The sequence below is a fragment of the Catharus ustulatus genome, chromosome 14 (assembly GCF_009819885.2).
Source record: "Catharus ustulatus isolate bCatUst1 chromosome 14, bCatUst1.pri.v2, whole genome shotgun sequence".
In the NCBI taxonomy this organism is placed as follows: domain Eukaryota; kingdom Metazoa; phylum Chordata; class Aves; order Passeriformes; family Turdidae; genus Catharus; species Catharus ustulatus.
In genome coordinates this window covers 14,441,039-14,460,969 of record NC_046234.1, presented here as the reverse complement: position 1 = coordinate 14,460,969, position 19,931 = coordinate 14,441,039, and the positions used below count along the sequence as shown (strand labels likewise).

The following is a 19,931-nucleotide window of genomic DNA, read 5'->3' as shown; positions in this document are numbered from 1 at the left end:
CCTTTAAGCAAGGAAGAAATGGGCTGACTGTGTGACTCAAGTGTGTCTGTATCCAGGGAGAGAAAGATGTCATGTACATCACATTTGGGGAACTATAGTTATTCATGTCCACTTCAGTTAAATAGCCTTCTTTTTTTTAATTCCTGTATAATTAGGGCCTCAGGAAGTCTTGCATGTCCGGTTCAAAAAAAATAATCCTATCAGCAGTTTTAGTTTGGTTTTTCAACTTCTTTCAGGGTATGTTCCCCAAACCCCAACTTCTCTTAAACTTTTTGTGTAGGAGACTGTTTGGGACAGAAAACTGTTTGTTTGTTTGGGACAAGGCTCTACTGCCAGTCATGGATCAGGGTATGGAAAAGGTTGGGTTTTCATCACCTCTATGAAAGTGGACACATTTCCCTCTTTGAGTGACACAGCTAGCAACTTTAACAAGTGCATGTTTGTTTGTTTGCTTGCTTGCTTTTAGGCAGGACTCAAACTGCTAAACTCTTCTCTGACATGAATAAGCTGTCACTGACATGGAGCAGCACTCCCAGAGATGGTTTCAGCTGCAAGGTGAACGTTTCAGCCCAAGCACACAGGGACTTGTGATGGGATGAGGCTGGGGTAAAACCATCCCATTCACCTTTCTCTCCCAGCTCCAGTAGAAAACAGTTCCCTGTTTCCCAGACACATCTGCCTCCTGCTCAATAGATGCTGTTAGAACCATATGCTGAGGCATGGCTATTGAATAAATCCTAAAAAGCTGCTTTACTGGCTATTAAACACGTAAAACAGAATTCACTAGGTCAGTAGATTTGCTTTTATACATATTTCTTATCTTTCATAAGTCCTTCTCCTTCTGGTAATAATTAGTAAACACAGATCAATCCTGTGTATCACATTTAGATAATTCTTGGAGGTACTTTTAAAGATACCCTACAGAGCACACTCAGAATGTCCCTTGGCTGCCAGTCAGAAGCCACCTCCTTGGCAAACACAATGTGTGCTTTCAGAGCATGACTTCTGCCCATGAACTGGATTATTGCAGCAGAAATGTGAGCTGAGAGAGGCTGTGATGCTCAACATGACCTGGCAATGGGCACTTGCAGGGCAGAAAGGCAGCTGGGTCCTGGGCTGCATCAAGAGAAGTGGATGGGGACAGGGAATGGGACTGGATTTCTCCTTCCTTCACCCTTCACCTAACTCAGCAGGGAAATGGACTCGTGATGTTTCAGAAAGAGGATCCTAGATGACAAAGGACAGAATAAAGGGAAGTGTTCTTCACTTGCAGTCTGGCTCCAGGAGGGTGGGGGTCTCTTGGGGAAAGGAGGACAGACCTGCACTTCTGGGAGAATGGGAGAAGTTGGGTGGATAGCGGTGTTGGTGATGACTTTCATCAGCTGCAATGGTGAGTAAATGCTTCAACATATAAGAAAAAAATCAGAGTACTAAGAGGATAGGAAAAATCTTTTGAATTGTAGAATCTTTTTTTTTCAACTGACAAGTCAATTAGAAAGTCTTTACCTTATTGCATTAACCACAGAGCCTCAGAATTCCTGAGAGTCTCCTTTGGTATCAGATACAACGAGGTGCTTTCAAGAGTGCAGCAAATGGGGCAGTACTGGGCAAGTCCACTCCCTGCCCCAAGGCAAGAGCAGAATACAGTTTTTTTGGCAAGGACTCACTGTGGTGTCCAGCTCTCAAAAGAGTCTTGGTGAAGCTGGGATATGCACTGTAAATTTAATAACTCATCCTCATTGTTAGCATGGGCCTGGGAAGAAGAGTTGTGAGGCCAGGTGCTGGCACATTTAATTCCCCTTGGTCTCTCCTACCTAGTGACTCTCTGGTTGCATCAGGAAAGCTGGGACTGGAGCCTTGGCTTCAATTCCTATGCCCCTGACTGAATATACCCTTTCTCAGGGATGTATGACACTGGCAGGAGCAGAGGATAGTTTTGGGAAATAGGAGAAAAGTGCTCTTACAAGTTGTATGCAAAAGCACAGGATTGCTCCTGACATTTAGAAAATTGGGTTGAAATCTATTCCTTATTTTGTGATAAAAAAACCCCAGCTTTGCAGATTACTGGGATCTTCCTCTCAAGCAACTTCTTGTGAGTTAAAGCTGCTGAATATAACCAGTATCTTTCAGGGGAGGGGAAAGAGGAGAAGAACAAGGGGTATGAGGAGAGATGAGCCAAGTCAAATGAAATTCTGGTGATTTGCTACTTACAAGATGCACTTCCCAGAGGAGATGTGGGATCCATGGGTAGGCAGCTGGAGAAATTGGGAGAATGTTGGAGAAAATCTGCCCACTCTTCTTCTGTGCCTACCTGAATGCTTGGCAGGGTGCTGATCTGGGTCAGGTCTGAAGTTTTCCAAGGCTAAAGCAAAAGGATAGGTTAGGTTTTGGTCCACCATTCCTATTCCAGGTCCAACACTGTGGGGAATATCCCAGAATGTTCCTGCCCACAAGGAACCCCTCGGTACCAAGAAAGAATTAAGAATTGGCAAGTGCCCAGAGACAGAGAGACACAATAAAAATAGACAAGAAGTCAGGGCAGCTGTTCACTTCCCCATGCTTGATGATGTGGGCTGGCTTAGTGCTGTGGTGTGCAGCACATCTGAGACCTGGCTGCACGTTTGCATCTGGTGAGTCCCATCTATCTGGAGGATATTTCCTTCTTCTGCTGCATTCTGATTTCTTCTCCTTCCACTGCTGTTCCCTGCAGCCGTCCCAAATCTGTCCGGTGTCCACCAGGTCACGGGCACGTGGATGGGATCCACCACTGTGCCGTGTACCTACGTGCCTTGGGAAGGTTTCACAGAGCACACGCTGAGCTGGAGCCTGGAGCGGGACTCCAGCGTCTCCACCATCTTCCGGAGGGATGAATCTGGTGACCACATCTTGCCAGCGAAATTCCGAGGCCGACTCAGCGTCCCAAAGAACAGCCCAGGGGATGCCTCACTCCTCATTGAGAACCTGGAAATGCCTGACAGTGGACACTACACCTGTCAAGTTGTCTGGAGGTCTGCAGATAACAGCTTGGTAACAAGAGAGCTGACCACTACAGTTAAAGTTGTCAAAGGTAAATCCAGCAGTAAAGCCCTGCTCTTGTGCAGCCAGGTTAAACCAAAAGAAGGTGGGGGGCAGCGTTGGTGTCAATATTCTCTCACACCACATAGTCTGGTCCATCTAGCTGTGGGGTTGAAGCATCTGCCTCCCTTGCTGTGTTGGCTAACCTGGAGGTGCAAGAATGAACTGGGGAAAGGAGCCAGATAGTCTGCAGCCTAAGCTGGATCTATGGATGGGACAGTTGAATCCATGATGCTGAGATAATATTTGAGTCTGGTTCTGCGTGGCAGACAATATCTCTGTGGTTCTTGCAGCAAGTGGGTGTTCTGTGAGCCAAGCCTGCCTTCTCCCTTTCTTGAGCATCCTGAATGTGTGCTAGAAAAAGATCTTTCTGCAAGGGGGCCACCCACTGCAGAGAGCAGGACGTTGTGAAAGGGTGGCAGCAACGGTGGCACAGCTGGGGTAACCTGGGTTAACACACAGGAGACCCGAACTCAGGCTGTGCAGGGAGGTGATGTGAGAGCTGAGCTGACCTGACCTGTCCCTCTGCTTTGTGTTCCAGCGGCAGCCACCAAGCCCATCATCAGAGCGGAGCCGGGGCTGACGCTGCCGGCCGGAGCCAGCGCCAGCCTGACCTGCGAGGCCAGCGGCTCCCCTCCCATCAGCTACCGCTGGTTCCGCAGCTCCCCGGCGGCCACAGCCCAGCTCCTGAGCAGCGGGGCTGAGCTGGCCTGGTCCAGCCTGCGGCCCTCGGACAGCGGCTCGTACTTCTGCGAGGCGGAGAACAGGGCTGGGGCCGGCGCCGTGCAGCGCAGCGATGCTGTGCAGCTCACGGTGACAGGTGAGTGCCCGCGGCTGCCAGGGGAGCATCGGGCACAGCGCACAGCAGCGGCATCCTCCTGCCTTCCTTCCCTCCCTGCCCGCACAGGAGCGGCATCCTCCTGCCTTCCCTGCCCGCACAGGAACGGCATCCTCCTGCCCTGCCCGCAAAGAGGGAAATGCCAAACGCCTTCAGCACCGACACACCCCTCCCGCTGGCTCCAGTCTGTCTTTCTCTATTGACTCTATTCCATTTCCTCTTCTTTGAGGAACTGCTCTTTTCTGATGCAAAAGACTGTTTCGACTTCCAATATTTCTTTATTCCTCTGTGGGTTTTTTGAAGTTCTCCCTGCCTCTGCAATGCTGCCCACTGCAGATCAGCAAGTCTAGGCAAGGAGTCAGGGCTTTGGTTGAGAACCCCGAACAAGTGAGTGGTCATTCATGGCAGAACAAACCAAAGTGGCCTTTGCTCCCCAGCACCAGCTCCATGTCTCAGGGAGACACATTGCACTTCACTCACACCAGGCTCTGACACCTCCAGGCTCTGCAGGACAGTGTGGGACACGTTGGACTCAATGGCCTCAGAGGCCCCTTTCAATCTGAACCATTCTGTGATGAGTGCCTGGTGGGAACCTTGCAGCTCTCCTTGGCTGTTCCTCCAGCAGCAGAGCTGTGAATTCCCTGATGGCAGAGCCAAGCACAGGCACCACTCAGTGTCCTGTGCAAGAGGCAGAGCCTGCTCAGCTCCCAGGGCACAAAGCTTTGGCTGAAGCCCTGTGCTGCTTTCCCCAGCAGTCACCCTCTGGAGGGAACAGCACAGGGACAGGGCTCAGCGCTGCAGGTGCTGGCTCACACTGCTGCCACAGCAGCCCCCTCCTGTCAGTGGCAGGGGGCTGCTTCCTCCTGCTCCCATCCCACCTGTGGGCAATTCTGTAGCACAGCAGCATCACCAACGTGCTCAAACCCCTGTGTACACCTCTTCCTCACCTTGCAGATCTGCCCACAACAACAGCAACCTTGCAGAGGAGTGTGGGAACCACAGGGGGACACCACTCAACCATAGGTCAGGGACAGAGCAGTGACATGGAGCACACACCAACAGGTGAGTGTCCAGGCCAGGGTTATTAATCTCTGTGGCAGGAGAAGACTGAGGCAGGGAGTTTGCTCTTGCATAGGCAGATCAGAAAACTATGCTGAATATGAATTATGTCTTGATTGTTACCCAGAGAGGCAATGTCGATGGCTGGCACCCTTCCTTCTTGAGATTGTGCTTGATGATGAGAGAGGACAAGAAAATGTCATCTGTGTCCCTCTGGGACCAGAAATGTTGAGGCTGCAGAGTTTCAGAGGGAGGTCACCTGTGGCAAGAGAACTGGCACCTCCACACCTCAGGAAGTTTATGGCAGAGCTGATGGCAAAGCCCCCAGGCCAGGCATGGAGTCATCACATGAGAGAGGGAGTGCATGTGTCCTCTGGAAACTTAGGGAAGTGCCAGCAGAACAAAGCCAAAGCATTCCCAGGCCATGCTATAGCCAGGCATGATGCATCACATCAGCCAGGGCTGCTAGGAACCTTGGGGTGATGCTCAGGGAGGGGGATATGAGTGCCAAATGCTGCCCCAGGCCTGCTGGCAAGACACAGGATAATAGGTGAGTCTAGGCTGGCAGAGCAGCCTCATTTTCCCAGTGGGGCTGCAATGTATCCACCATTCTCCACTGATAGATCCAGTCCCAACCACTCGGGTCTCCAGGATGGATACTGCTCCAGTGGGGCCTTTCACAGACACAGGTGAGTGGAGTCTCATGCTGGAAAACACCAGATTTACACTGGCAAGGGCAGGATGGCAAACAGACCAGCTCATCCCAGAATCTGGCTGCTGTGCTTGTGGCAGATATGGCTGCAGATTTGCCTGCATGGCAAATACCAGGCATTATCCAGGCAGGACCTCCTGCCCACACACCTGTTGGTGAGGGTGTTTGCAGCTTGGAGTTTGCTGGTTTTAGCCATGAAGGGATGTCCCATCCCTGGAAGTGTTCAAGGCCAGGTTGGACGGGGCTTGGAGCAGCCTGGTTGGTGGAAGGTGTCTCTGCCCATGGTAGGGCGTGGAACGAGCTGGGCTTTAAAATCCCTTCCAAACTCAACCATCCCGACATCCTGTGACTGCCGGGAAGTGCCTGAACCCCCAAGTGGCCTCGGTCCCTTCTCGGGTAGGGTTTAAAGGCCGTCTGAAGCAGCAGTGACAGCCCCCGGTGTCCCTGCAGGTTCCCCGCGGGTCGCTCCGTCCCCGCTGCTGTACGGGCTGGTGGCCGCACTCGGAGGAGCCGCGCTGGGCGCGCTGCTGGCGGTGGGGCTGGGCTACTGGCGGCGGCGGCGGAGGAAGGACGGTGAGCAGCGACAAACCCAGCCAGGACCGGGCTGGGGGCACCCCTGGGAGGAGGGGACGGGGTGGGGTGGGCGATGGAGGGCCTGATCTGAGGTGAGGGCGGGCAGGACGCTCCCATCCCCATGGCTCCCATCCCCATGGCTCCCATCCCCATCACTCCCATCCCCATCACTCCCATCCCCATCACTCCCATCCCCATCGCTCCCATCCCCATCACTCCCATCCCCATCACTCGCATCCCCATCACTCCCATCCCCATCTCTCCCATTGCTCCCATCGCTCCCATCGCTCCCATCCCCATCGCTCCTATCCCCATGGCTCCGATCCCCATCACTCCCATCCCCATGGCTCCCATCCTCATCACTCCCATCCCCATGGCTCCCATCCCCATCGCTCCCATGCCCATCGTTTCCATCCCCATCATTCCCTGTGGGAACACCTGGAAGTTGGGTTTTGTTCTGTGACACATAAAACAAGTCGATGCATATCTTAGATTCATTTTCTTTTTTTTTTTTTCCCCCAGAACCTCTCTATGAAGTTGCTTTGTGAGTGCAATTTTCTACTTGGGACATTAAGACTGTACTGGTATCTGCTCCTAAAAAGCCTCTTTGCACAGTGAAAAACAAAGATTTACTTGCCTTGCAGGAGGAGAATCTGAACACCGTGGCAGTTTAGTTAGCAACATGAGGACTTAACGTGTGGTCACAGGAGATAGCCAGACTGTTCTTAATCATGGTAGAAAAAGAGAAAGATACTCTGGGTGCCTTGCTCTGCCCGTCACATGCCATGGGAAACCTGTTCTCTGTGGGAAATTCTCGCCATTATTTAGCAAAGCAAAGGACAGCAATTCTCAGCTCTTCCTTTAAGCTCCCCTACACTTGCCTTTCCTTTTAAGAAACGTCTTAGTGCTTAGCCAAGTATTACTTTGCAGCGTTCCTATGAGCGTATTGTACAAACACACCTTCTGCCCTGTCCTCATCTCAGTCTTCAACCTTCATACTGCTTCCCTACTCAGAGACACACTCTAGCCATCTGTAGCAATTCTTCCCAATTATTCCTGGTATTTACTTTCCAAAGGTTAGACTGTCTGGTAACTTTAGAGTATAACATGATAATGCCAAGAGAGTTTCTAGTACCAGTATTAACCAGTGCTTCTTTTTGTGTAATTCTTTTAATGTCACTTTCTGGGGTCTTTCAGAGCCTCCCAGGCCCTCACTAGAATAATGTGAATTTTGCTGTTCCACAGATAATGTGCTAGATCTTGTCACCAGGATGTAAGTGAAGTGCCATCTGCTTTGGTCATCCCTCTCACTCGTGTCTCTCTTGTCGCAGCCGCAGAACTGCAGACGTCGCCCTGCTGCACACTGAGGGGGAAGTCCCTGCTAAGAGCCTACAGGAGGAAATGTGCTCTAACACTGCAAAGACCACCGTGAAAGACAGGAAAAGTCCTGAGTACGAGAACCTTATGACTGCAATGGAATCACAATATGAAGCAGAAGGAATTTAGTTGAGTACCAGCTTTTCCACGTAAGCAGCCATGCAGGGCTGCAGGTACTGACTAGTGAACTTAACAGAAGGAAACTCTTCCTCCTATTGTCCCTCTATTCTGCTCTCACTGCTTGCTTTAACCCAGAGGAGCTGCAAAACCTTTTGGTCTTTGGCAGACCAGGCCCTGCAGAAACCCCCAGCCAACTGTTTTGTCTACCCACTTCTATAGAGCAAGTTGTTTCTGAGCAACCTGAAGGACCAAAGGCAGGAAGAGAGGATCTGAAGGAGTGAGAACATGAAATTCTTTAGCCTGTAAATCCAGGAGTAGTTGGTGCAATGCTGCCAGTCAGTAACACTAGCAAGGGGTACTCTCCAATGTGTCTTCCAATGTGCGAGGAGCCAGGATTGTGCTGGAAATGGAGATCCTCTGGCTTTTTCAACTCAGCAAATACTGGTTGTACATCCTGCCTGTCCTTGAGTCTTTCTTTTTTTTTGTTACAGCATAGTAAAGGGACCACAGAGGGGAGGTTGATGTCCCAGGAATGTAATTTTTGCTATCAGACTGGAGCTCAATGCTCAGAGAGAGAAGGAATGAGTCTCCGAACTGTCACCTACTGGTTTTTCTCCTGGAAAGCCAGAACTGATGTTGAAAGAAATACTGGCATTTAATTTTTACACTATAGGGGGCAGAGGCATGATAAAATAGAGAGAAATTTGAGATATTTGGATAATGATTGAGTCAGGCACCTGTCTGAATACAATACCAATTTACTCTGTGGGATGTAAGTCAGCCTGTGTGATTACTAATGATGACTGTTGTGCAGTGTGGATGCAGTTCCTGTCCTCAGCAGCAGGGCATTCCCTGCTGTCACTCAGCAACCTGATTTGCCTTGTCACTGTTAATTGTTTGCATCTTACCTATGCTGCAGTGCTGCTGTCAGCTCTGTCTTCCCTATCTGTGCCTCCAGCCAGCATCCCTTTGTCCTCCAGGCTTGGCAGGGAGGAGGAATGCCTCCTAGCTTTAGCAAACCAAATTTGTAGGAGTTACTGGCTTTTTTTCAAATCAGTGGGTGCAGCAAGGAAAGCATGGGGAAGCAGCTGAGTTCAGGTCACACACACCCTCCTGCTTGGCCCTGACTTCACCCACAAGGCTCATCTCTGCTGCCATGGATCGTCCCTTCTCGGGTCAGCAGCCCCACAGCAGGGTCACATTGCTGCTTGTGGCCTGAGGGCTGTGTAGAGCCACACTTTCACCTTTACAGCTCTGAATTGCAATGATGCTTCTTCTGCAGGACATGAGGTGGGCAAGTTCAGAGAAAAAAATCTCCTGCCTATATTATGAGGGCTTCACAAACACAGTGACAGCCATGCAAGGAGGGCTGTGCTGGGTGTCAGGCTGTGCTCCAGGGAGGCAGACAGGATCCAGTACGTCTCTGTGGGACCCACGGCAGCAGCCCTGAAGATCCCATGCTGCAGAAACTGCTGGCATCAGCACTTCCAGGAGTGGTGCAGAACAAAGGAGTTGAGGGGAATGGGGAGCAGCAGCACATGCAGGGCAGTAGCATATGGTGCAAGGTCAATACTGGGAGGGAAGGGAACTGAAAATATCTCAGCTTCCCCATCCTTACCTCAGCAGATCTAGGCCCAAAACACATGACACTGCACTCTCCTTTCCCCCCAAAATATCTTCCTCATGCATTTTCAATTAACTTGGTGTTTTGTGCAAGTTTTCCTGCTGTTACAAACTCTGAGCTCCAGGTTCACTCACTGACTATGTAACACCATGGTTTTTCCATCTTGTGATTCCTCCCAGCATTGATCTGCTCTGATGAGGACTGGACACCTTCCTCAGAAGACATGAAGCCTGGGACAAGCTACAGAAGAAGAAGGCAACAGGAGTCAAGAAAGGGGGAGCAGATGCCTCAGATGGACCAGCCCCCGTGTACTCCATGTTGTCACTGCCTCTAGTTAGGGCAGCAAAAGGACTTTGGTCACAAGTAGAAGAACAGTGGAAACATTAGAAGCCTGTCTCCAGTGCTGAGGTATTTTTTCTCTGGGCAACAAATGCGTGATTATTTCTTTATTTTATTTTTGGTGTGTTTTCTATGTTTCTAGTAAAACCTGTTGGCAACAGAACTTTTTTTTTCTGAAAGCCACAGAGGGTTCTGCTGTGTTGTGTCACCATCAAACCAGAAAACTTCGTTCCTTGCACTAGTCACTCACAGTGCTCATCTGCTGAGCTGTGCTGCAGAACGGAAGGATAAATTCAGCTTCTGCCCTGAAAGAACACTGCCTCCCAAAAGCACAATATCTCCAGTTCCCAGTGCAGTGTCATGAGACTCACAGTTCCCCTTGCAGTGCCTGTCCCATGGAGGGGACCTGCTGGCTTTTACACCTGCTGAGTTTGTACCATACTTCAGAGCAGGGAGGTGGGAGATGAAGTCCCAGAGAAATTTGTCCCACTGTTATTTGGTGTTTGTTCTAGTAAGAAAGGAAGGGGTTTATTTTCTTCCCCTTCACCCCAGTTATCTGGAAGGCTCTGGGAGCTGAAGGGGAGAGTTATCTAAAAAGCAGAGGGCAAAGTGCTGAAAGCAAAAATTAGAAATGCATGAGAAAACAAGAATGAAGGGCATACACAAACACTTGGCCAGCTGTGGTGGGAGGTTGGGTCTGTTGAAACCTCAAGGTTTGAGTTAAAGCAGGGCTTGGGGCTGACATGGCTGTGTGCTTCATGGAAGATCCACTGGGGACAAAGCAAAGCCTGAAATCATAGCCCTTGCTCTCTTTTGAAGCTAACTTCAGTGATAAAGATCAGAGTGATGTGTGTGAGTCATGAGGAGGTGCTTGAGAGAGACCATGGGAGTGTGAGTCATAAGAAGCAGGGCCATTTCTTGACCACTTGTGGACCATGTTTGTCCAGAAGTACAGAAGCTATTCAAAAAGCAGAATACAATTTGTTTAGGCAATGATATACATTCATAGGTCCCAGCTTTGTACAAACTCCAGCCTCTTCAAAATATTTACTGAGAAATAGTTGCAACAAAATGCCTAAAAGCTTAGTATTCAACTTTATTAATACTCTCAAATATTGTCAAATTTGCTGGTGGTACTGTCCTAAAACTAGGCAGGAGGGTCTTGGGATGTTTTTACTTTTGAATTTTCCATGCCAGATGCTTCCAGGGAATTTGATTTGACAAATTGGGCTGGATGCTGCCCCTGCCATTCCCCTACCCTGACATATCCGAAATGCTACAAGTCAGTTACTGAAAACACTTATCAACCATTACATCTTCAAGTTGGATGTTTAGAGGGAATTACTTTACTTAAATAGCAGAACAGGCAACCTTGCTGCAAGTGCTGACTAGGACTTTCTAAAAGAAAAGCCATCCATCCAAACCATCTAGAGACAAGAAGTCTTCTCCAAATAGCAAGGCTCCCAGGAGGGGACTCCATGGCCTAATTTAAAACAGATTGAGCAAACATGCATTTCTCACAGGATAATGGGCCAGAGGGAAGTTAATGAGCAGCCTCATTAGTTTGTACCCCATATAAAAAAGATTACTACATGTGCAAAGGAAAGATTCTTTATTATGGATAATGATGCCTTTACCCATGATGTTGTGATTATAGTTGCCAGGCTCCTTGTTAACTGAGCTGGCTAGTTAATGCTGTGTAAGAGAACAGCATTGTATTTGCATGCAGAGAACAAGGACCCAGGGCACAATTCCCTGTCCTCACAGTGCAGAGAAGTTGCACCAGCACCACTTCTCTGATTTACTGTTGGGAGGGATACCCCAACAGACACTTCCAAAACCGGGGTGGAAGGGAAACCTGGCAGCACAGGATCAGTCAGGTGTTCTGGAACAATGGGATGGGCTGTTGAGTACCTCGGTTTCTAGAGAGGTGAGACTTCTGGCAGAGCAGGAGGAAAGGGCTGGAGCCTCGGCGTCGCGCTGCTCAGCAGTGCCTCACTTGGGGTATTTGACAAACTGACACTCTGCACACTGAGTGTCGGACTCAGCTTGTCAAATACACGCAGTGCCACACTGCAGCTCCCGGGGTCACAGTCCTCGCTGGATGCCAACCTGGGCACACAGAGGGGAAAGAAGCACAGCAGCTGTTGTTAACTTCAGAGGCTTTTTCCTGATAGCAAAAGCATCATTAATCCTCCCATATTTCCCCCTCCTCTCACTCTTTTTGGGTGAGAGAGAACCACACAAGCAGACACTGACTTCTGCTGAGGAAAATATCCACTGTATTATATTCAGAAGTCAGAAAAAGAAGCACAACTCTGCCCCTGGGCATGCACATAGGGGTTCATCACTGACTCTGTTGGAGACCCCATTTGGCAGAATACTGTAAAGATTATGATGCTGAAATAAAACCAAACTCCACATAGGGAAACAATGACCTTCTTCAGAGGCAAACTGAAACTTTCTCTTCCGTTGACAAACTAATCCCCTCCTGCTTCATTTCTAGTAAACAGAAAAAGCTTTTCCTGCAATAAGTGGAGCTTTCCACCTCCAAACTCTGGCATAATCCAGCCTTTAAGGGTGAACATCATATTCACACACACACACACTCCTTGCACAAATACAAAAATATTGTTATTCACTTGTTCTTTTAACAGGAGTGTGCAGGAAATGCAGAAATGCACCTCAAGAAAATGAAATAACAAAGCATACATAAGAGGAGCTGTTGCACAGTATTACTCTGTTCTGTGTCCTTCTCAGATGCTGACTGTTTAGAAATTCAGTCTAAAAACAGATTTGAAATTCTGATACTGTACAAATCTCCCAGAAAAATCCATACTGGTTCCTAAGTCACACACCCGTTCTGCACAACACTGTTTATGCCATTCATACCTTTGTGGACATGTCCAGATATAGCTGACTTTTTAGCATAGACTTTTAGCTTCCTTACCAGTCCATGGATTTTAATTTCACATGATCAGCATCACAGTTTGTAAGAAAGTAGTCATGCTATTTTTAGTATCAAAATAAAAACTGAAATGTTTTTAATTATATTTTTAAGGTAGACCATTAAAGACACTAAAGTAGAATTAGATTAAGTATATTAATAGTATCATAAAGCATTTCTACCTCTAACTTCTGTGACAGATGATCATAGGAGTCCATCTAATATCACATACAGAAACATACCTGGAAAGGAAAAGGGTTTTTTTCAGGTGTCAGTATGGTAAATATGTGTTCTCTGAACCCAGAGTGGAGTAAGACTTCAGGGCAAGATAAGAGCTGTAGCTTTAAAGGTAAAATCTAGACTGAGTCACTAGCCAGGCTTTGTAATTCTGGCATTCCTCTCTCTCCACCTTTGCCTTGGGTGCAATATAGATAGTGACCAGTTCTGTGTTCTGGCTCCTCATTCCAAATGCAGTTCAGCCATGGCAGAGAAATCTACGTGGCAATGGATAAAAGCAGCATGTGCATTTCATGAAGGTAAGAAAACAGAGTTAATAAGCTGATTTAAGATCAGCCTACTCGAGTACATATGAACCTGTGATCCCCCAAAGGACTCTAAGCCATACCAAAACGTGGGGAAACCACTAGAGAAGCACTAATCAGGCTCTTCCACAGGTATCAGTGACCAGATTGCCTTCAGCTTCAGTGCTGATGTCTAACAGGGGCAGACCTGGCCTTGGCGGGGGAAGAAGAAAACAAGGCAGCACTGCTTCTGCAATTGAAGCTTAAAATAATCCCCCATTGTGGCTTTCTGAGGGGAAAACCAGACACTTAAAATATTGCTGTGAGGGACACATAAAGGGTGGGGACACAATGGAGATAATTCTATCAGCAGATGGGAATGGAACTTGCAATTCTACCCGTAGAGATCATATCTGCTGTGAATGGATTTGTCATTGTTAGAGCTTCTGGTTTCAAGATAAAGTGGGTATTTCCAAGTAAAAGCTTAGTGTTATAAAACTGAGCTATCTACTGCATACTCTAAAGGTAACACAGAAAGAATTTTTCTTCCTGCATTCTTGAGTCAGTCCCTTACCAAATCCACAAAAAGTCCCCTCCAGGCTGCACATCATCGCTCAGGTATTTTTACAGGGCTGTCAGACTGCTCAGCAACTTGTAATGAAAATAAATGAAAAGTAAGATTATTGGATAGATTCAACTCTAAACCTAATAACAGCATGCATGGAAGTGTGATTTTCTCATGATGAGTAGCAGAGCCTTAGGATACAGATTGCAGCCATTTCAAGGCATGTATTTATTATGCAGGATTTGAACTGGAATCAAGGTCGTCTCTGTTGCCCGCTTGGTGAAACACAAATCACAGCCCGAATTGAAAGCAAGAGTCCCCGCAGATCTGTGGCAATGGGGTCTGCTGAATCCCTGGCCAACTGAAACCTTGGGTGGAGCTTCTCCTAGGAGCTGGAAGCCTTTGTCGTAACAGAGACAAACAAGGCTCTGCTCATGGCAGGCTTCCACTGGATGCTGTCCTGCTCCATATATGACCTTCCCATGCCCCCAGCCCTGCAGTGGACACTGCAAGGAGCTTTGCCAAATGCTGGCTCACTTCAAAGCCCCCAGGAAGGGCCTGATAATCCTCCCATTACCTTCAGGTCACCAGCCTCACATGCTCCCACAGCCCCTGCCCTCCCCTGAGCCCCACAGCCCTGTCCCTGCACACTGTAATCTGTCCCCATGGCCGCTCATGCCCCAGGCACCCAAAGAGAGGAACAGGTTCAGGGCAGTAAGCTTTCATCTGCTCTTCTGAAACCAGTAAGACAGTGAGAAATGGAGCTGAAGAACACACTTGCCCATGGCTGGGACAGGGTCTCTCCCTGGTTACACCCTCGTCCATCCCACACCCTCCCCTGCTCATTGTGAGCTCCCTCATCTATGACTAATTTAGATCAAAATCTCCCACTGCCAGCAGCTCACAGACAGCATGTGTGTGTGTCTGAGCAGAGGGAGCACGCACACATGGATCCTGGTGCTGAGCAGGGCGACATATCTCTGCTAATCATAATTCATCTTCATCCCAGTGCTTCCTGGCTGGGACCCGTGGCATTCCATGCCTGAGGCTGCCCTCCCCAAGCACACCCAAATTCAACCTCAGCCCTGAAAGGAGGCACCAAAAAGCTCCTCTGGCTTAGGCAGACACAGCCCCAGCACTGAAGGGAGGCAGCCCAAACCCAAGCAGGAGGTGTAACATGGGGTGGGAGCTTCGCTTCCTTCATCGCCAGGAACATTTTCAATGTCCCAATGCACACAGGCCTTTGGGACCTCCTGAGGGAGAAACAGGAGATGAACCCCAAAGGACACATTCTCCCCTGTCCCCAGCCACCCTTTCCACAAGCAGGACGGGGACCAGGCACCTACCATGGTTGGGCCATCCCGGCCCAGAGCAGGCAGGGCCAGCAGCGCGGGGCCGAGCTGGGGTCGTGCAGGAGCGCGGTGGGGGCACAGCGCGGGCACACAGCTCGGTTTTGAAGGGGCTGCTCCTCCTTCAAGAGGAAGCTGCGAATGGGGAAGATAAGGCTGAGGTTAGATAACAGGAAGTCTGGATGTGAGTGACAACACACATCCAGGTTGTGAAAGCAGCTCTCCCCATCCTGCTGCGGGGCACGAGGCTCACGAGAGCGGGGTGAGGGCGAGCAGCTCGGCCTTTGCCCGGTGCAGCCATGGTGCCTCTGTGGGCCTGCAGGGACCTGCAGCCAGCCCAGCCACAGGGAAAGACAGCAGGGAAGCTGTAAGCAGCCACACCGACTGTCCCAAACCCGGCCACCTCAGGCTTCCATCTCTCAGTGGTCAGGCTCGGCTGGCCTGGCTGCTGAGGAGCCATGCACAGGGCTGTGAGGTGCAAACAGCCAGAAGGGCTCTGGCTCGGGAGACAGGCTGAGCACAGAGGGGTGGATCTGTTACCCTGAGAGGAGTCAGAGTGAGGTGCAGGGAAGCAGAGTTCTGTTCTCAGGGCTGGGCTGACGGTTCAGCCATTGCAGGAGGTTTTGTTCCAAAAGCTGCCCCACAAGGCTCACCTCGAGTTTGAATTCACAGCCAAGCCTCAGTTCTTCTGCTCCCTCTCACTCACATGAGCAGACAGGTTTTGCTTTCCCAGTTGCAGCACCCAACCAAGGAGCTGGTCCTGCTTCTGTGCCCCTTCCGAGCCTCCACACACCCTCTGGTGTCCACTGAGGTCCCCATCCCTGTCTCTGGAGCATCGACAATGCCTGCACAGAAAAGTAAATACCAGTGTATAGTTTAGAGTTGTAACCAAAGCAAGTCCCACAATTTCTCCTCTCCTGTCCCCTCCCTGTACCCTCCACACAAGGCACAGGTATTTGGAATCAGTGCTGTTTTCCCCAGCACAGCTGTGGGGACAGACACCAGCAAGCTGCATTTACTTACGCCAGCAGCACAGGCTGGCCATGCAAGAGCAAAACAATTTCAAGCAAACCCAGGAATTTTAGAGACATTCCTCATCTTTCTAGGTTAGTATGATGCACAGTATATTTTGTAAGGCCAGAATTCATTAAAATGGTGGGTCTTCACCATCCCAAGCATGTTTGCCATCAGCTAGCCCTGACAGTGCGATGGGATACTTGAGGGACATCCCTCTTGTAGGATTGGTTTTCCCACTCCCAGCATTCAGCTGCAGCCCCTCCTTTTCAGTTTTTCCTCCCACTGCTGTCTGGCTCTTCAACCAAACCCCACAGACACCCTCCAGTGCTGGAGGGCCTGTCCTAGTCCAGCAGCTTTCAGTTACATTATCAGCATGCCAGGACTGCAACCACAGACTTTATGTCTCTGCAGCTCTGACCAAACCCCTGATCTGGAAAGCACTTACTTATGCCTCCAAGTAACTGAGCCCCCTGGGAGCACCCACAAAGTACTCCTGAGGCTGTGTGCAGACAGAGTAAAATCAGCCATCCTGCTAACAATCAAACCCATTCCCTGTGCCTGAGCAAGAGTTAGATTATGAGGAATACAGTTACTGTCCAGTTCCTCTTTCATTTGCCTGTGTTTAAAAATACACAGTAAAAGAGGAATGGACAGGTCTGGGTGTTTTTGTTCTGTTTTTACTTTGGTTTTAACTGGGGGAAAGAAGTGGGTCTGTTCATGTAGTCTGTGCAGTTTTTTATGCAAGCCAGCATGAGCTTCAGTCCATGAAGGCTTTCCACTCAACATGCCACCAGAAACCTGAGACTCATCAGCTGGGGCAGTGAGAGATCAAGCATCCTCCCCCAGCCAGGACACTCTGCTTTGCCTGACCCTAGCTCAGTCCTGTGGGCCCACAGTAATGTCCAGGGTGAAAGCCACGCTCTCAGAGAAGCTGATTTCCTCTACGCTTTGCAGATGTCACCACACTGCCCCTACTCTGTGCAACAGCCTTGAAACCACACTCAGCATTTCCCAATGGAGTGTTTTCAGGGCACTTGCAGTGCACACAGATCTGTAGCTTGCTCTGGGAAGATGAAGAAAGGAGGTAGAGAAGCTGTGGGCATCACACACTGCCATCAAATGTTTCAGAGGCTTCTGCATACTGGTCCCCAAATTTCATTGGAAAATCACTTGAAAAAAAGTGTATCTGTTTGATTAGAGTGCAGCAAATTCTCTCACACTGCAGTCTTAAAATTTGTACTTTTTACCTGCCATAAAGTAGGACACGAAGGATTAGCAGGTTTGTACTGGACATGGAAAAACTGGGACTCATTTAACACTTACGCTTCTCTGTGCAGATCAATCCACGCAGACATGAAACAAAAGAGGACGTGGAACTCCTGGAGCAAGTTTAGAGCAGATCCACAATACAGGGAAAAGAGTTGAGGCTGTTCAGCCTGGAGATGAGAAGAGTGTGTGGAGTTCTAGCAACTTCAGTATTTGAAGGGCCTGCAGATACTGGAAGCTGGAGAGGGACTCTTGATCAGGAACTGTAGTGACAGGACAAGGAGCAATAGGTGCAAATTGAAAGAGAGGAAATTTAGGCTGGATATTAGGAAGAAATTATTTACTGTAAAGGTGTTGAGATACTGGAACAAATTGCCCAGGGAAATTTGGATAAGGCCTTGAGCGAGCTGGTCTAGTGGAAGGTGTCCCTGCTCACGGTAGGGGGAGTTGGAACTAGATCATCTTTAAGGTCCTTCCAACCCTTCACTTTCTGTGTTTCTGTGATCCAAATTGACTTAGCCAAGGCCAGGTGATTGCAGAATCTGGTCTTTGGTCAGCATGCCTTCACAGCACGCCAGGAGATTTTACATTGGGATAGCTCCTTGTACTAATGTCTTCAAAGCCAATATACTCCTCTTGATGAAGGAATTAAAGCTGTGTGTTACCAAGTCAAGCTCAACTCCAGTCATCGATGACTGTCTTCCATTTCAGTTTGCTCAATCAATCCAGTTCTGCCATCCAGCAGCATCCAGAATTGAGTCCATCAGTTTTGAAGCCATCATATGAAGGGATGGAAAGACAAGTTATTCATACATCAAATTCAAAAATACCAAACCACTCTTCTGAAGTTTCTCCTCCCAGGTGAAGAATACTATTACTTACTCCTGCATTGGCTAACTGTTAAAATTGTTTTCCTTCATCCTTAGTTCTTGGAGAGCATTCAGACTAAATCTCAGAGAGCCAGTTGCTACCAGACTTTATCCTGAGCTATCTGAGAGAACAGCGGGCACTGCCTTGCCCTGCAGCGAGGTGTTAATGACCCGGGCTCTAACAAAGCCAGCAGTGACCCTTCTACCAGTCAGCTATAACACCACCCTTTTCAGTTTGTCCAGATGTGGGTGAGCTTTGACACTTCTCAGCATGACGAGCACTGCTTGGGAGAAGCTGTGAGGCCCAGTGAGAACCCAGCATGAATGCACATGGGGGGACAAAGAGAAAAGAAGGGTGTGAGCAACCTGAGTTATGTGAGTGAGGAGAGGAGGAAAGAGGAGAGCAGGAGCAGTCCTGAGCTGCCACTGCAGCACTTCCCTGGCCTCTGGAAGCACTCATGGTGCTGGATTCTCCAGGGAGCAAGATGGGTGAGTGTTTTCACAGTTCCTTCCCTCCAGAAGATGGCTGATTATGACAGCTTAACGCCAGGCACTAAAACAATCTGCAACGGCGCAAGAAAATATCACAACTAATATCACAACTAAGAAAATATCACAACTAATTCCACAGCTAGTCCTATGATGGAGTAACTCACTTGGGAGGTCTTTAATCCCTGCATCTGGGCAGGGATCTCTTCAGCCAGCAAGGTTAGAAACATTTCATTCTCACCACCAGCCTGCCTCCAGGAACAAGACTTCTCAACTGACAAAACTCACTTTGCTGAACCCTGCCTCACTAGCCAGCCTAAGCTCTGAGTTGTGTGACCATTTTATTCCCATTTCCATTCTTCACCTTATTCAGGAAAAGAAAAACAAGTCAATACACTACATGGACCTTCAAGTTTTGCTGTCAGTGCCATCCTGCCCTCTTTTCTGGCAAGTGCACAGCAACAAGAGTCAGAGGCTGGGCTCCAGCAAACAGAGGATATTTCTGTTCATGACTGATTATGTGTTTGGCACATTTATTTTAGACCTCTGGTTAAGCGGGTGGAAAATGAGAAAGGGGGTCAGAGAGAGAGAAAGGGAAAAAAACAAGGCAGACACCAACCAGGAGGTTCAAAGCTGTTTTTCAGATGGACAGTGAGAGATAAGAAAACCCCACTAACTGTCACAGCTACTGGATGACCCAGAAGACATCCTGTACCTCACACACTGTTAAGAATAGCATTCAGGGGACAGTAGTAGTGCTGATACTTAATTTTAAAGAAGTAGCAAAATAGCACCAGCCAGAGGTCAAGCAAGTTCAGATAGCTTCAATTTATTCTTATTTAATTTTAATGAGTACACTTGGAATTTTATATGAGTGGAGGAATACCAGATTTCCTTTTTTCCTTCAGGTTTGACATACCCAGTTGAGACCAGTTCTCTGTTCATAGGTGCTAAGTAACCTTGTCTAGAGATTTTGCTTCAAAATAAAGTTGTATTGCAGCCACCTAGCTCCTTAATTCCAGTGCATCATAGAAAAATAAAATTCTATCTTCCCATATATGCTCCCTCAAAGACCTATCTTTTTTCTGGCAGTAATCTTATTACATGGCTAGACAAAGGGTAAAATCTTACTCTAGGTGCGAAAGATTGATAGACTTTATTTCTTAAAAGAATCATGAGCTATGGAGCTGC

The 19,931-nt window shown here is 48.6% G+C and overlaps 1 protein-coding gene across 6 annotated transcripts; it reads left to right on the top strand.

Annotated features, from left to right (window-relative positions):
- Window positions 1-1,278: 1,278 nt before the first annotated feature.
- Window positions 1,279-10,789, top strand: LOC117003031 (V-set and immunoglobulin domain-containing protein 4-like). 6 transcript variants are annotated; one of them, XM_033072632.1, is made up of 9 exons: window positions 1,279-1,390; window positions 2,711-3,067; window positions 3,617-3,895; window positions 4,868-4,975; window positions 5,596-5,661; window positions 6,135-6,257; window positions 6,780-6,801; window positions 7,589-7,762; window positions 9,558-10,789. In XM_033072632.1, exons 1-9 carry the CDS (start codon window positions 1,336-1,338, stop codon window positions 9,571-9,573), a joined length of 1,200 nt encoding a protein of 399 aa, XP_032928523.1. In that variant the 5' UTR covers window positions 1,279-1,335; the 3' UTR covers window positions 9,574-10,789. The 6 variants fall into 6 exon arrangements, with proteins under 6 accessions (XP_032928523.1, XP_032928522.1, XP_032928526.1 ...); XM_033072631.2 differs by lacking the exon at window positions 1,279-1,390 and adding an exon at window positions 2,456-2,630; XM_033072633.2 differs by lacking the exon at window positions 1,279-1,390 and adding an exon at window positions 2,459-2,630 and having other exon boundaries at window positions 7,589-7,807.
- The last annotated feature ends 9,142 nt before the right edge of the window (window positions 10,790-19,931 follow it).

Coding starts and splice junctions, on each gene's coding strand:
- LOC117003031 (XM_033072631.2), top strand. CDS start 2,564: ATGATGTGGGCTGGCTTAGTGCTGTGGTGTGCAGCACATCTGAGACCT. Junction 2,631..2,710: donor TGGCTGCACGTTTGCATCTG/GTGAGTCCCATC, acceptor TGTTCCCTGCAG/CCGTCCCAAATCTGTCCGGT. Junction 3,896..4,867: donor TGTGCAGCTCACGGTGACAG/GTGAGTGCCCGC, acceptor CTCACCTTGCAG/ATCTGCCCACAACAACAGCA.